The sequence below is a fragment of the Eucalyptus grandis genome, chromosome 11 (assembly GCF_016545825.1).
Source record: "Eucalyptus grandis isolate ANBG69807.140 chromosome 11, ASM1654582v1, whole genome shotgun sequence".
In the NCBI taxonomy this organism is placed as follows: Eukaryota; Viridiplantae; Streptophyta; class Magnoliopsida; order Myrtales; family Myrtaceae; genus Eucalyptus; species Eucalyptus grandis.
Genome location: NC_052622.1, coordinates 5,044,336 through 5,059,233, shown reverse-complemented (window position 1 = coordinate 5,059,233; position 14,898 = coordinate 5,044,336). Strand labels below are relative to the sequence as shown.

The window sequence follows — 14,898 nt, the reverse complement described above, 5'->3', positions numbered from 1 at the left end:
GATGATACGGTTCAATTACAGAACTCCATTTTGCCAAACTTTTCTATATTTTATTGATATCATTGAGGAGTTTATCACAATCACTAAATTACAAACATCACTACGTAGATAGGTAGGTAGCCTAGCCAACTTGAAAGAGCCACAACTAATATAACTAAGAGTGCATTTGTTTCATAAAAGACAAATTACTTAAAAAATATTTTCTTAAAATGATTACTTGTAATGAATAAATAAATAAAATTTTTATCATCATAGATATTTAAATATAAATTATTGTTGATAATTAAAATATTTTTATTGACTAATTATTTCAATTTATATAAATGATTATTTTAGAAAAATAACTTTCGAATCATTACTTTTTTTATGAAATAAAAATAACCTAAAAAGGAGCTGAAGGTACAGATGTTGGTACATGATTGGTGAGAAGATAATAGATTTGAGAAGAGAAGGGATCGGACGCCATCTTTCTGGAACCTGTAGGCTAAATCATCTATTCGGTGGGAAGGGGGAAGGGGAAGGGGCACGTCTCGCGGTCCCGCTCTCTACGGTCTTCCTATCCAAAGAATCCAATAAGTGATCTGGTCGCTGAAGCGACGTATAAGAGGATTTCTGCACCCATGCGGAAAAACCAACAAAATGAAAATACTCAAGAAAAAGAAGAGGGCGAGGGATCCATGGACCAAGACAAGTATCGAGAGCCAATACAGTTTGGTTACGGTCCCGTAGATGCCTGCCATGAATGCCAAAGGTATTGCGGTAATAGCTACCCACAATGGCATCACTGATAGGAAAATGGCCACTCCCTTCACGTAAGGATGATTAATAATTGACAATAAGAGCAGCACGATTGCCATGATCGAGCTGTACATGGCTGTGGAGTTGCTAATCACAAAGACATTGTACATGGCTTTGTGGAGCAATGCCGGGAGTCCAGCATTTGTGTCAGAACCATAATATCCTCCGGGAACGGAAAATCCAGAAACGAAAGTGACAGAGGCTGTAAGTGTCGCCACGACCAAGAGAGTACTCACGTGCTCCGTGAGCGTACCCGCTCTCGATAGTATCAATCGTTTCAGTGGGATCTGACCAGTAGGATCGCAGATAACTGATTCCATACTTCTTGGTGCTCCAGCAGAAAGCAAAATTGCCCATATAAAACGCTGCAAGCAGCAAGTCAAAGAATAAACGAAGAAATCAAAACATTATGATTTTGGTGACTAAATTATAGATCTGGGTGAGAGCATACTAATTGACATGCCTCACTAACTATTTATTCTAGTTCTGTCTCTGATTGGTAAAACAATTTGCAATGAATAATATCCATGAAAAAAGTGTAAAAGGTCGTACCTTCGAGATTAAATCATCAGATGCTATAATGTCTCGCTCTATCATGTCGAGAGCCGTCATGTTATTATGATTGATCAAACTAAGATCAGTTTTGCTGTCTCGTGCAAGAAGCAAGACTGAAGGTTGGTAATGCGACACCGCCACATGCAGAGGCGTATTCCCTTCTAAATCTCTTGCATTTATGAGGCTATTGAATTTGGGATTATTCAATATGTATTTGACAGTTGCAGTGCATACATTCTGTGCTGACACGTGAAGAATGTTTTGTCCCAGCCTAGTTAGAAACTCTGCAGGGTCTGACCATCGTCGAAGTAACTCGTTGACGATCTTGACGTGACCCATCATGCACGCAACATGAATAGGAAGATAACCAAGCGTGCTGTCTTGCTCCAGGGCGTTTGTTCGGTAATGTTGCATCAAGAATTTGACTCCATCAAGATAATTGGTGTACGCTGCTAAGTGGAGTGGAGTGCCCTGTTCTAAGTATCTCACTTGAAATAGCCACGACTTCGTTTTCTGCATCTCTTCCAGCATATCTAAAACCAATACAAAAATATAATCATATGGGATGAACACAAGTTTGTAATTTTTCAATAGGCGTTGATCCTGCTCTAGATGATCTCAAGTATCGGGAGTTTGTCTCACGATCTTGCCCAAAGTAGTCAGCTATCAAACCATGTGAGCACGTGACTCATTAAACTAGACTTTCTTTGTGAAATTCGTTTTTTCCGTCAAGAAGGGAAATGTACACGCAACCGTCTCCTTGTCCCTTTGTGTCTATGCCAAATATATCCCACACACAGACACTTGCACATCAATACCAAGAACTAAGCCACACTTCCACAATCCAACAGGGTATCAGAACTCCAAAAATCATCGGGAAACCAAATTGAAAAAACAAAAGAGTGACCAAGTAGATCAAAGAATTAGCGAGAGCACGACAGTAGGGTTTACCCATATTCCGGTACATAATGGCAACGTGAACGGGTGACATGCCGAAGACATCTTTAGTCTCTAATCTCCTCTCGTCTTCACCGTCGTTTGGTACTGCCAACAAGACCTTGAGAACCTCTATGTCCCCTGTTTCGATTGCTACGCACCATGGTGACTTGCTTTCCTTATTCTGACGATACAGCGGATTGGGGTCTTCATTAACCAGTTTACGGATCACCTCATAACGACGGTGCCTCACAGCCTCGTGCAGAGCGGAGTTGCCGTTGTGGTCAGTGCATGTTAGGCCCCCCCGGTGAAGGAGAAGTTCCACCGCACCGACAATCCCAGCTCTAGCTGCAATGTGCAGCGGCGTCTCTCCTTTGGAATTCTTACAAGAGATCAAGTGCTCAGGGACGAAATCGATGATTGCTCTGACATTATCACTGGTCTCTGTATTCCAACGGTATCAGGTTAATTTGAGTGCGAAAGTTTGAGAATAGTAAAATGATCGGCCACAACCTTTCTAATATACCTGCCGCAGCGTGAAGCAGTGTATTCCCCAAGGGGCTGCGTCGCCCGAGAACAATGGGTAACGACGCTCTTTCCCTGATGCAATGACCCTCCAGGGCTCCGATGAACTCGTCGACATCCCGTCCCTTCGCAGCCGAGTAAAGCTGGGGATCCAAAATATTGTCGGGTTGTGGAGGATCGTGCTGTTGCTGGTTCACGTCGGCCGTGATTAATAATGCTTCCAGTCTCCGCCTTCTCTCCCCCCACGTCTCCTGGTGCAGACGCTCAGCCATCTCTCCGTGGGGGCGATTATGGCCTGTGACTTTGAACGAAATGCCCTGGTGTGTCCTAGGAATCAAATTCAGGTAGAGTTATAGCGACCAAGTCGAGTACAACCAGATTGGCCTTAATGAACCTACCCAATCCACATTTTACTGTTGTGTTAAAATTGGTATCCAATGCGCATATTCATCTCTTCTTCCTTCTTTATAAGAAAAAAAAAAAAAAAAAAAATTAAGAAATGGCAAAATACACGTTGCCCGTGTGGAATTTACACCATATTAATTTTTTTCCCCAAAAGTGATCGAACAGTAAAAAAATCTAGAACAAACAAACGCATTGGAAGCAATGAGATTTTTACGACCGCATCAGTATTGGGGGTAAATATGTTTTCTTTTGAACGAAGTTACTCGTCCACCTTCTCTTCAAAATTTTAAAAAGTATTCCAAAATTTTAAAATTAGAAAAAGAAAATTATGTCGATATATGGGTTAATTTTTTTAAAAGATATTTTACACCTTATAAAATCAAATTGCAAAAAAGAATTAAAAAAAAGTAAAAGAAATGCCACTAATAACCTTAAATTATGACATTAATATCCACACTTAAATATCCACACTTTTTTTTTTTTTTGATAAAGGGTAAGAAAATATCCACACTTTTTTTGTGTAACTAAAACCCTTAAACTTGTATACTATGCAAGCTTCAATTACAAGAAATATATCAAGGGCAAGATTTAAATTAAACAAAAGAATTTATCTAGACAAGATTTGAATCACTAAAAATAATAGATCCTCACAAAGAGTACACGACAAAAATGAAGACCTTCTTCACACCAATAGGACCAAAACCAACAGATTTTTATAGCTGAATTACATCGCCATGAAGAGAAAAAAGAACCCATAAATCACATGAAAAAAGCTGATCAAACCAAAACAAAGCCACTCACCACCTTCTTCGGAACCAACACAGTGCCTTCCTCTCTCTCTCTCCACGCTCATCCTCTCCCCCTCTCTCTTTCGCTTTGTAACCTCTCTCTCTCTCTCTCTTGTGAAATCAAAGTCGAGAGGGGAGTAGAGTGAGTAGAGTAATTATAGACGAGGAGAGGGCCCATGGGCTCGTCCTTCTCTCTCTTCTCGTTGACGTTGACGAAGAAGTGAGAGAGAGAAGGGAGAAAATATTGTGGTTGCAAGTACCGCATGAATTGTGCCGGTGCGCTTTTTTACCAATGTCCAAGAATAGGTTGATACGTGTCTGCCGAGTGGAATAAAAATAAATAAAAATTTAATTTTTATCTTCTTCTTCGCACACCTCCTCTCCAGCCTCCAGCCACCGTCTCCATCCCTTTCGTCATCGCTCGCGGTTGGCTCCAATGTTGCTCGTCCAGATCTGGATGAGGCCATGGCTTCTCGAGCTAGCTTGTGGCCAGGGTAAAGCTCGAGCGACCATGTTTCCAGATTGTCGCGGCCGCACTTCACGGAAGGAGCTCGCTGGAGGAACTCGAAGGGAGGACGATGGAAGAGGACACCAGAGAGAGAGAGAGACTCCATAATCGTTCAAGGCGGAGGAAGGGACTTGCCGCTGTAGCCATGGTGGGAGGTGGGCTTTGAAGATGGAGGTTACGGTGGACAGGGCCGAAGTTGGACGGTGGATTCTCAACTGGCCGGAGAGATGGTGGCTGTGATGGAGATGAGGAGAGAGAATCTATTTTTTCGATTTTTTCTAATTAGGACACGTGTCAATTTCTAAATGTACCTAGTCATATTAATGCGCGTCACGTCAGCCGGGTCCATGACTCTCGCAAGCCACTGAATATTTCCCCCTTATCTCTCGAGAGACACCAGATGAGCAGGAAAGAAATAGATAGAAATGAAATGCAAGGGAAATTCGCGGGAATGAAGGATGGATTTGTCGGAGCATATATGTTTTTTTAAATTTCACACACTCCATCTTTGCTAAACCCTCCTCTTTCTCGTCCGTGAACTTGAAAAATGAGTTGATACAATCGTTATAATCCTAAATTTTGGAATTGTATTCATAACATTATTTATCTTTCTTTTCATATATTTTTCATATCTGTGTGATGTAATTTCATCATTTCCTTGGAATGCAAATTTCAATTCCAATGAAATTTACATTTCCTTGCACTTATATTGTAGTTTCATCACTCCATCAAAGCTCCCTTTGCATATTTTGTATTAGAGTGTGTAATAGCGAAACGATTTTGATCACTCCCTAATATGTCTAATATTAAACTCTCAATTGGGCTAGCACTTTCCTCTATATGTTGGTCCCTTGGTACATGGTAGAGAATGTGTGAAAATTTTCCTTGATTTTAAGTTCTTTAATAGAAAGAGAATCCAAAAACACAGTTAACTGAGGTTTAACAAGAATAATAAAGTACAATGAATAAGTGTGATAATTGTCCAAATGGTTATGAACAAATTGTAAAAAGATTAATCCATTTCTAAACTTTTCAATTTAGCAAATTAGTCCTAAAAATGTCGATGATTTATTAATGTAATCATTTCAGTCAAAATCGGAAATCATTGACAATGACAAGTTAAGCAATTTTTAAAATGTTTTTTGAAATTTTTATAAATTTTTTAATTCTTTTATTTTCATTTTGCTTTTTCAGTGTTCTTCTTCCTCAAACGGTCAGCAGGGGTCACCAAGGCCCCAACTCACCCTTGCTGGTCCTTCAAGGAGGAAGAATAGTGAAAAAAACATATTAAAAATAAAAGAATTAAAAAGTTTATAAAAAAGAATTCATTAAAATTTAAAAATTTGTAAAAATTGTCCATGTCAACGTTGGTTATACCATAGAAAATGGTTAACATCCAAGTCATCAATTGTTAGTCAAACTTGACCAGAAGGACTAAATTGATAAATTGTCAAAAAATTAAAGTGAGAATCCTCCAAATTCTCTCTTTTCGAAAAGTCTCTCTCTATCTTTTGGGGTAGCTCAAAACCCTAACATTCCCTGAAACCCTATCCCTTCTCCACCCAAATACTATAAAAATCTTGACCCTCTTACACCCGCCTGCTTTAATCATCCCTCACTAAGTGGATTGTCTGATCCCAAAGCTTGATTCCTTTTTGATCGGCTGCCATGGAAGAGGCAGAAGACTCAGAGCAACAAATGGCGTCTCTCTACAAACGATTAGGGAGAATGTGGTTAGCCAACATTATCAAGCCAATGGAGAATATAGCCTCTGAGGAGAAAATGAAGGAATGCAAATGCACTCTCCTCGAACAGCTACACACACCCAAAGGTGAACTCCCAGGCATTTCAAAACACAATGAGGAAAGCTTGGAGGCTAGAAAGTGTGGAGATAATCCAGTTATGACATGATATTTTCTGTTTCACTTTTGACACTGAAATTACTAAGAATAAGGTAATGGACTAAGGTCCTTGGTCCTTTGCAAACCACCTGCTTGTCTTAAAACCATGGGAGCTGAATATTCCTCCTTAATGCTATGATTTTAACTCGTGTGAATTCTGGGTTCATATTCATGGGCTGCTATGTGAATGGATTTACGGAAGATGCGGTTCGCCGGATAGCAAGTAATATTGGAGTGGTTTCGGCGGTTAAAATCAAAACAAAAAGTAATGCCTCTATCAAAACAGGAAAAGCGAGAGTGAAACTTAACCTATTGTCTCCTCTACAATCAGGCTTTATTATCAGCAATGCAGGGCAGAAAATCTGGCTGGACTTTAAGTATGAGAGGCTCCCACAGTACTATTACTCTTGTGGAAAGATAGGGCACTATGCTACCTATTGTGAGGAGGTGCCGTTTAAAGAAGGAAATTTTGATGAGGGGGGGGGGGGGCGTATGTTTGGCTAGTGGCTAAAGACTGACAATCAGGAAAATAGCCCTTACTGGAAAATTTTGAATGGAGGTAAGAAGAATGCCGACAGGGAAGAAGAAGAAGTTATCCTAAAAACTCCGCCAAACCCAGGACAAATTGTGCTTTATGGCTTCTACTTTTGTGACTTGAAATACATGCCTAGTCCTCATCTCATCCATGGGTTAAATTTCCATTACTGAAAGTAGTTGATCCATCGCCAAATTATCATATGGGTTTTGGTCGATTCATGTGATCAGATCTACATCAAGGTTCAAGATGCGATGTGGAATATGAAGCTAAAAGAATATTGTTTGAGCGCAAGTACAAAAGAATTGCTGGTATTGGTTATGTTTTTTGCAGGTAGTGTGCACCTGTCTTGATTAGAGTCTGATTGTCCTCTACTTCGTGGGACAATTTTGGGGTATCTTCAAACAACCATCTTTTTCTTGTTTTTATTTAGGATTAATATCCTGAAAAACCCCAAACTGGTATATTTGTGACAAATTTACCCCAAACTATTTTTTTTACCATGAAAAACCAAAAACTGGTACGCCTATGACAAATTTATCCCGATTGATCATAAAAAACCATAAGCTGGTAAATTCGTAACAAATATACCATTCACTAAATTAGATTAATACCACACAAAAATCACAAAAATTGTAAATTGTGATAAACAGAACGTAAAATCCCAAATTGGTATACCGGTCAACTGTCACGTGTCATCTAACTTAATAATTTGACAGTAAAATTTAACGAAAACTAATAGAGGGTAAATTTGTCATAAGTGTACCAGTTTGGAGTAAATTTGTCAAAGGTATACCAGTTTGGCATTTTTGGTTGTAAAAAAAAATAATTTTTGGTAAATTTGTCACAAGTGTACCAGTTTAGGGTTTTTAGGGTATTAACCATTTTATTTATGTATTTATTTCCTCTTTTTTTAATCTATTTGGGCGCATTCGTGTTCTCTAACTTTGACATGTTGTATGCAAGTCTATTGTTTGGGCACTCCAGTAAAACGGAATCAAATTTGGCAAGGTCTATTTCAAGTATCAATTTCGTATAATATCGCTATGCTTGTGTAATAAATATCATCATAATTCATAACACCGGATAAAGATCGTATCTACAAAAGAAAGGTTGTAAGATTGTCGTTCATCTTTATTGTCTTCGTGAGTCGAGTCATTAATAATCAGATGTAAGTTGATGATAGTCGGATCAAGTTTGCTTAATGGATCTTTAGAGCGAGAATGCTAGTGTCCTTTAGATGTTTTTTGATTGTGCTTACATTCCAAACTATAAAGCTAAGAGACACCGAGTGTCAACGTCATCTTTGTACGCCCCTCATGAAGAAATGCATTTGATTTCTAATACAATATAAATTAATAAAACAGCTAGTTTTATGCTAATTGTCGTGTCTCAGATGCTAACTAACTGATGATTGCAAGCCGGCATCTGATTTGTGCACTCCGGATGCTTCCAAATTGCATCAAGAACCCTCGAATTCGATGGTTTAGATGTTTTTGGACGTCATGTCTGCTAGTAGCCGAATATTCCTGTCTCAATGCCCCCTTATATAAACTGAGAGGCTGTATAAGTACAAAACTTCCTTGCACACGCAAAGTTTAAGCCACACCACAGGCACCGAGAATCTCTTGAAACACATGGCTAGCTGAAGCAGCTCTCTTTTCATTGAATTCAATGAAAGTAGCGATCCATGATTGAGACTGATGAAGGGTTTCTTAGTGTCACTGTTTATACCATGTCATCTATATTCGCTTTATGTTCCAACTATTAAACCGGCATAGACGAACCAATCTCTTAGACCTGAATAGTCTGTTACCTGTATCAATTTAATTCAGTAATAGAAGTCATCATGGGATGTTGTAATGAATTCTCTATTTGTTTCATAGGTTTTTGTGATGTGATGTGACTTAAAACCAAATCAAGAGAACATGAAAATGCTATAAAGAATTTGTGCCGATCGTACATTTGCTACTCTCAATGATGGTCTTTGATACACAGAGTTGTAAACTACTAAGCACGTACCAAAATGCAGTTGTTCCTTAAATTATGGAAAATACTATCAGCATCAGAATGAAAAGGACTATGCAAACCAATTATAGAAAATGGAAAGAAATCTCCTCAAAACAGGTTGAGAAATCTCACTGAAACTGTCTGGTAATGTAGACTCGTAGTCATCCTGATAACTGGACAACAACACGTAGTGAATATTTCTCATAACTCATTTGACCTCTCAATATTTTGTACACAAAAACAAATTAAAAGTGAAAATAGCACCCATAAGACAGCTATAGAAATAAACTAATTGATGAATCTTATTTAGCAAAAAAAACCCTCTCTCCCGTTTGTGAATATAGATAGATAGATAGGTCTATCAAATATCACAGGTGGACATCAATAAATTTATAGGTAATTATCAAATTTGACAAATAAGTAGATATTGCCCTATTTAATTCTCTTAACCCTTATTTTATTATGACTAGAGACATTATACGTCAATAATATAAGAGAGAAAAACAAGTAAAATTTTTTATTGGTTATTTTAGATTTATTTATTACACCCAAATTAATAAGCAAGGCAAACTGATGCTGATTTATTCTCCTAGAAACATTATATTAGATTGAATGAGATTGTTCATTTTCTTTTCTAGGTTATGTAAACTTATGTGTCTAACGACTAATGTTAAGGAAAGGGAAAGGGAATGCAACAGTGTGATGATGTGACTCCATTACTAAAGTCCGTAGCTGTTATTTATAGATATCATTGAGTAGCCAAGCACAAAGGATTGTGGATCACTGAATCGAAACAGCAACAGCTGATGTGACTAAGAAGTAGCCAAAGGTACGGACATCGATACATAATTAACGATCAGATAATAAATTCAAGGCTGGAACAGACGGCATCTTTCTGGAACATGTAGGCTTAAATCATTCTTCCTAGCGGGGGCGGAGGGTATCGTCACGAGTGTCCTGGATGGATGTAGCTTCACGGCCCGCAGTCCCACTCCCTGCAGCCTCTCTCCACGCTATCGTAAGGCCCATCACGTCCCGCAGTCCCACTCCCTGCAGCCTCTCTCCTCGCTATCATAAGGCCCATAGAAATAAATCTGTCGGTGAAGGCACGGATGAGAGGAGGTCCGCACCCAAGCGGTGTATACATCAAAATGAAGATACTCAAGGTAATGAAGAGGGCGACGGCTCCCAAGGCTAAGGTAAAAATCGATAGCCAAGGGAGTCTGGTTACGGTCACGTAGACACCTGCCATGAATGCTAGAGGCATTGCGGCAAGAGCTACCAACAATGCGCCATTTGATTGGCGAATGGCAGCTAACCTCAAGTAAGGATCATTAATATGTGTCCACAAGAGGATCACGAGTGCCATGGTGGAGCTATACATGGCCACGGAGTTGCTAATCACAAAGACATTGTACATGGATTTGTGGAGCAATATGGGGATTCCTGCATCTGGGTTAGAACCATTATATCCTCCGGGAACTGAATAACCAGAAGTGAAAGTAACAGAAGCCATAAGCGCCGCCACAACCATGCGAGTATTCACTTTGTCCTTAATTACATCCAGTTGCTGCGGTTTCAATCGTTTTCGTGGGCTTCGATCGGTTGGCTTGCAGATAGCTAATTCTCCACTTTTCGGTGTTCCAGCAGATCGCAAAACTATGCTCGTTAGCCTCTGCAAGTAGTGAGTCAAAGAATAAACAAAGAAATCGAGACATTATGGTTTTGGCAACTAAATTATAGATATGGGTTGAGAGTACACTAATTGACATGCCTCACTAATTTTATGTTCTAGTTCTTTCTCTGATTGGTATATGTTTGGCAATGTATAATTACCTGTGAGAAAAAAATAAAAGGTCATACCTTCCGAAGTGGAGCATTAAATACTTCGATGTCCTGCTCTACCACGTCAAGAGCTGTCATGTTATTCATGTTTACCGAGTTAAGATCAACTCTTCTATGTCGAGCAAGAAGCATGACCGAAGGTTGGCAGTGCAACGCGGCCAGATGCAGAGGTGTGTTCCCGTTAAAATCTCTTGCATTAATGAGCTGATCGAATTGAGGATTTTTCAGTATGGATCTGACAGTTACAATATGTCCATACTTCGCTGACACATGAAGAATATTTTCTCCCAGCCTAGTTAGAAACTCCTCGGGGTGTGGCCATTGTTGAAGTAGCTCATTGACGATCTTGATATGATTCATCATGAAAGCAACATGAATAGGAAGATACCCATCCGTGCCATCTTGCTCCAGGGCACTTGTTGGGCACTTCTCCATCAAGAACTTGACTCCATCGAGATAATTCGTGTATGCTGCCAAGTGGAGTGGAGTGCCGCCTCCCGCATCTCTCAATTGAAATAGCCACGGCTTCTTTTCCCACATCTTGATCAGCATATCTGAATATAACGCAACCATTGGGATGAATACGATGCCTATAATTTTCAAGAGAATTTGATCCCATTCAAGACGATCCAAAGTGTCTGGAGTTTTGCCCCATAAGATAGCAAGCTATCATACCATATGTTAACGTGTGCCTCATTAACCTAGACTTTGCTTGTGAGACTTGATTTTTCCACCACCAGCGGAAACCAAAATGAAGAGCACAAGAGAGTGATGACGAAGAAGATCAAAGAATAAGCGAGAGCACAAAAGTAGGGATTACCCTTTTCCTTGCGTATAATGGCGACATGAACAGGTGACATGCCGAAGATCTTTTGACACTTTGATCTCCTCCAGTCTTCGCTATCGTTTAGCGCTTCCAACAAGGGCTCGAGAACCTTCAAGTCCCCTGATTCGACTGCTATGCACAATGGAGACTTGCTTTCCTTATTTTGACAATACAGCAGGCTGGGGTCTTTATTCACCAGATGATTGATCACCTCGTGATGGCGATTCCTCACGGCCTCATGTAGAGCAGAGTTGCCGAAACGGTCAGGGTATGTTGGCACCCCTTGGGGAAGGAGAAGCTCCACCGCACCAGCTTTTCCAGCTCTAGCTGCAATGTGAAGCGGTGTCTCTCCTCTGGAGTTCTCACAGTTGATCAAGTGCTCAGGGACGAATTCGATAACCGCTCTGACATTATCATCACTCTCTGTATTCCATTCATGTCAGGTTAATTTGAGCGCAAAAGATCGCTAATTTAAAAAGAAAAAACATGGTCCCACCCTTTTTAATATACCTGCCGCAGCGTGAAGCAGTGTATTCTTGGCGGGGCTGCATCGCCGGAGAAGGACAGGCAAGGACACTCTTTCCTTGACGCAATGATCCTCCAGGGCTTTGATGAACTTGTCCACGTCCCGTCCCTTCGCGGCCGAGAATAGCTGGGGATCCACAATATTGTCGGGTTGTGGAGGATCGTGCTGTTGCTGGTTCTGGTCGGCCCTGATTAATAATGCTTCCAGTCTCTGCCTTCTCTGCCTCCACATCTCCTGGTGCAGACGGTCAGCCATCTCTCCGTGGGTGACTGTGCCCTGTGACTTTGAGTGAAATGCCCTGGCGTCCTAAGAATCAAATTCAGCAGAGTTATAACGACCAAGTCGAGTTCAAAGAGATTGGCCTTAATGAACCTCCCCAACCCACATTATACTGTTGTGTTAAATGGTCTCCAATGCGCATATTCATCTCTTTTTTCTTCTTTATAAGAAAGCCGAAAAAATAAATAAAAGAAATGGCAATATACACTTTGCCCATGTGGAGTTTACACCCAATTAATTTTTTTCCCTCTAAGTAATCCAATAGTAAAAGAGACCTGGAATGAACAAACTCGTTAGATGCAATGAATTTTTTTATGACTACGTCAATATTGGGGGTAAATCTGTTTTATTTTGAACAAAGTTAGCTGTTCACATTCTCTTGCACCCACTCGCACCAATAGCACCAGAACCAACAAATTTCTACAGGTGAACTCAATTGCCATGACCAGAAAAAGAACCCATAAGTCACATGAAGGAAAGCTGATCAAACCAAAACAAAGCGACTTACCACCCTCTTCGGAACCAACACAGTGCCTTGCTCTCCCCTCCATGCTGAAACCCCCCCAAAAAAATTCTCTCTATCTCACTCTCCCTCTCTCTCTCTCTTGAAACCGAAGTCCAGAGGAGAGCGAAGTGAGTGGAGTGATTATAGACGAGGAGAGGGCCCATAGGCTTGTCCTTCTCTCTCTTCGAAGTGAGAGAGAGATAGAATTATGGGAAAAGTATAAAAAAAAAAGTCTTAAATTTATTGCATTGATATTGATTTAATCCTACACCTTTCAATTTGTCTAATTTAGTCACACCAGCATATAGAACAGAATCATCCCCACAGCAAAATGATGCCCAAAGAGTATCGTCCCCACTACTAATACACGACAAAAATGTAAGACCTTCGCACGAACAGCACCAGAACCAACAAATTTCTATAGGTGAACTACATCGCCTTGACTAGAAAAAGAACCCATAAATCACATGAAAAAAGCTAATCAAACCAAAACAAAGCCACTTACCACCCTCTTTGGAACCAATGAAGTGCCTCTCTCTCTCTCTCTCTCTCTCTCTCAACCAAAGTCCAGAGGAGAGCGGAGTGAGTGGAGTGATTATAGACAAAGAGAGGGCCCATGGACTTGTCCTTCTCTCTCTTCTTCTTGTTGACGTTGATGAAGAAGAGAGAGAGAGAGAGAGAGAGAGAGAATTATAGGAAAAGTATAAAAAAGTCCTAAATTTATTGCTTTTGTACTAATTTAGTAATACACCTTTCGATTTGACTAGTTTAGTCACACAAGCACGCATGCAACTGAGAGAAGAGAATCATCCCACAACGAAATGATGCCCAAAGAGTATTGCACCCACAAATAATACATGACAAAAATGTAAGACCTTCTTTGCACCAACGGGACTAGAAAAAACAAATTTCTATAGCTGAACTATATAGCCATGAATAGAAAAAGAACCCATAAATCACATGAAAAAAGCTGATCAAACCAAAATAAAGCCACTTACCACCCTCTTCGGAACCAACACAGTGCCTTCCTCTCCCTCTCTCCACACTCAACCGCCTCTCTCTCTCTCTCTCTCTCTCTCTCTCTCTAGAAACTGAAGTCCATGGGGGAGCTGGAATGAGTGGAGTGATTATAGATGAGGAGAGGGCCCATGGGCTCGTCCTTCTCTCTCTTCTTGTTGATGTTGACAAAGAAGAGAGAGAGAGAGAGAGAGAGAGAGAGAGAGAGAGAGAGAGAGAGAGTTATAGGGAAAGTATCAAAAAGTCTTAAATTTATTACATTGATACTAATTTAGTTATATACCTTTCAATTTGACTAATTTAGTCACACAAGCATACAATTGAGATAACAGAATCATCCCACGGCAAAATGATGCCTAAAGAGTATCGCACCCACAAATAATACACGACAAAAATGTAAGACCTTCTTCGCACCAACAAGACTAGAAAAAACAAATTTCTACAGTTGAACTACATAGCCATGACCAAAAAAAGAACCCATAAATCACTAAAAAAAAAAAAAAAAATTGATCAAACCAAAACAAAGCCACTTACCACCCTCTTTGGAACCAACACAGTGCTTTCCTCTCTCTCTCCACATTGATCCTCTTCCCCCTTCCCCCCTCTCTCCTGAAATCAAAGTCCAGAGGAGAGCACAGTCAGTGGAGTGATTATAGACAAGGGGAGGGCCCATAGGCTTGTCCTTTTCTCTCTTCTTATTGACGTTGATGAAGAAGTGAGAGAGAGAGAGAGAGAGAGAGAGAGAGAGAGAGTTATAGGGAAGGTATAAAAAAGTCTTAAATTTATTACATTGGTACTAATTTAGTTATATACATTTCAATTTGACTAATTTAGTCACACAAGCATACAATTGAGATAATAGAATCATCCCACGGCAAAATGATGCCTAAAGAGTATCGCACCCACAAATAATACACGACAAAAATGTAAGACCTTCTT

At 40.0% G+C, this 14,898-nt stretch overlaps 2 protein-coding genes across 3 annotated transcripts; both read right to left on the bottom strand.

Annotated features, from left to right (window-relative positions):
• Window positions 1–334: 334 nt before the first annotated feature.
• LOC104430758 (protein ACCELERATED CELL DEATH 6) lies at window positions 335–4,769 on the bottom strand. Of its 2 annotated transcripts, XM_039304519.1 has the most exons (5): window positions 4,021–4,769; window positions 2,816–3,115; window positions 2,305–2,733; window positions 1,351–1,886; window positions 335–1,163 (listed from the first exon to the last, which is right to left on the bottom strand). In XM_039304519.1, exons 1-5 carry the CDS (start codon window positions 4,070–4,072, stop codon window positions 546–548), a joined length of 1,935 nt encoding a protein of 644 aa, XP_039160453.1. In that variant the 5' UTR covers window positions 4,073–4,769; the 3' UTR covers window positions 335–545. The 2 variants fall into 2 exon arrangements, with proteins under 2 accessions (XP_039160453.1, XP_039160454.1); XM_039304520.1 differs by lacking the exon at window positions 4,021–4,769 and having other exon boundaries at window positions 337–1,163; window positions 2,816–3,282.
• Window positions 4,770–9,747: 4,978 nt separating this feature from the next.
• Window positions 9,748–12,993, bottom strand: LOC104431186 (protein ACCELERATED CELL DEATH 6-like). The gene is made up of 5 exons (XM_039304661.1): window positions 12,946–12,993; window positions 12,143–12,464; window positions 11,627–12,055; window positions 10,825–11,360; window positions 9,748–10,636 (listed from the first exon to the last, which is right to left on the bottom strand). The coding sequence occupies exons 2-5, from the start codon at window positions 12,411–12,413 to the stop codon at window positions 9,935–9,937; spliced, it is 1,938 nt and encodes a 645-aa protein (XP_039160595.1). The 5' UTR covers window positions 12,414–12,464; window positions 12,946–12,993; the 3' UTR covers window positions 9,748–9,934.
• Between the last annotated feature and the right edge of the window lie 1,905 nt (window positions 12,994–14,898).

Coding starts and splice junctions, on each gene's coding strand:
- LOC104431186 (XM_039304661.1), bottom strand. CDS start 12,413: ATGGCTGACCGTCTGCACCAGGAGATGTGGAGGCAGAGAAGGCAGAGA. Junction 12,056..12,142: donor ACTGCTTCACGCTGCGGCAG/GTATATTAAAAA, acceptor AATGGAATACAG/AGAGTGATGATAATGTCAGA. Junction 10,637..10,824: donor TTAATGCTCCACTTCGGAAG/GTATGACCTTTT, acceptor CACTACTTGCAG/AGGCTAACGAGCATAGTTTT.
- LOC104430758 (XM_039304519.1), bottom strand. CDS start 4,072: ATGAGCGTGGAGAGAGAGAGAGGAAGGCACTGTGTTGGTTCCGAAGAA. Junction 2,734..2,815: donor ACTGCTTCACGCTGCGGCAG/GTATATTAGAAA, acceptor GTTGGAATACAG/AGACCAGTGATAATGTCAGA. Junction 1,164..1,350: donor CTGATGATTTAATCTCGAAG/GTACGACCTTTT, acceptor TGCTGCTTGCAG/CGTTTTATATGGGCAATTTT.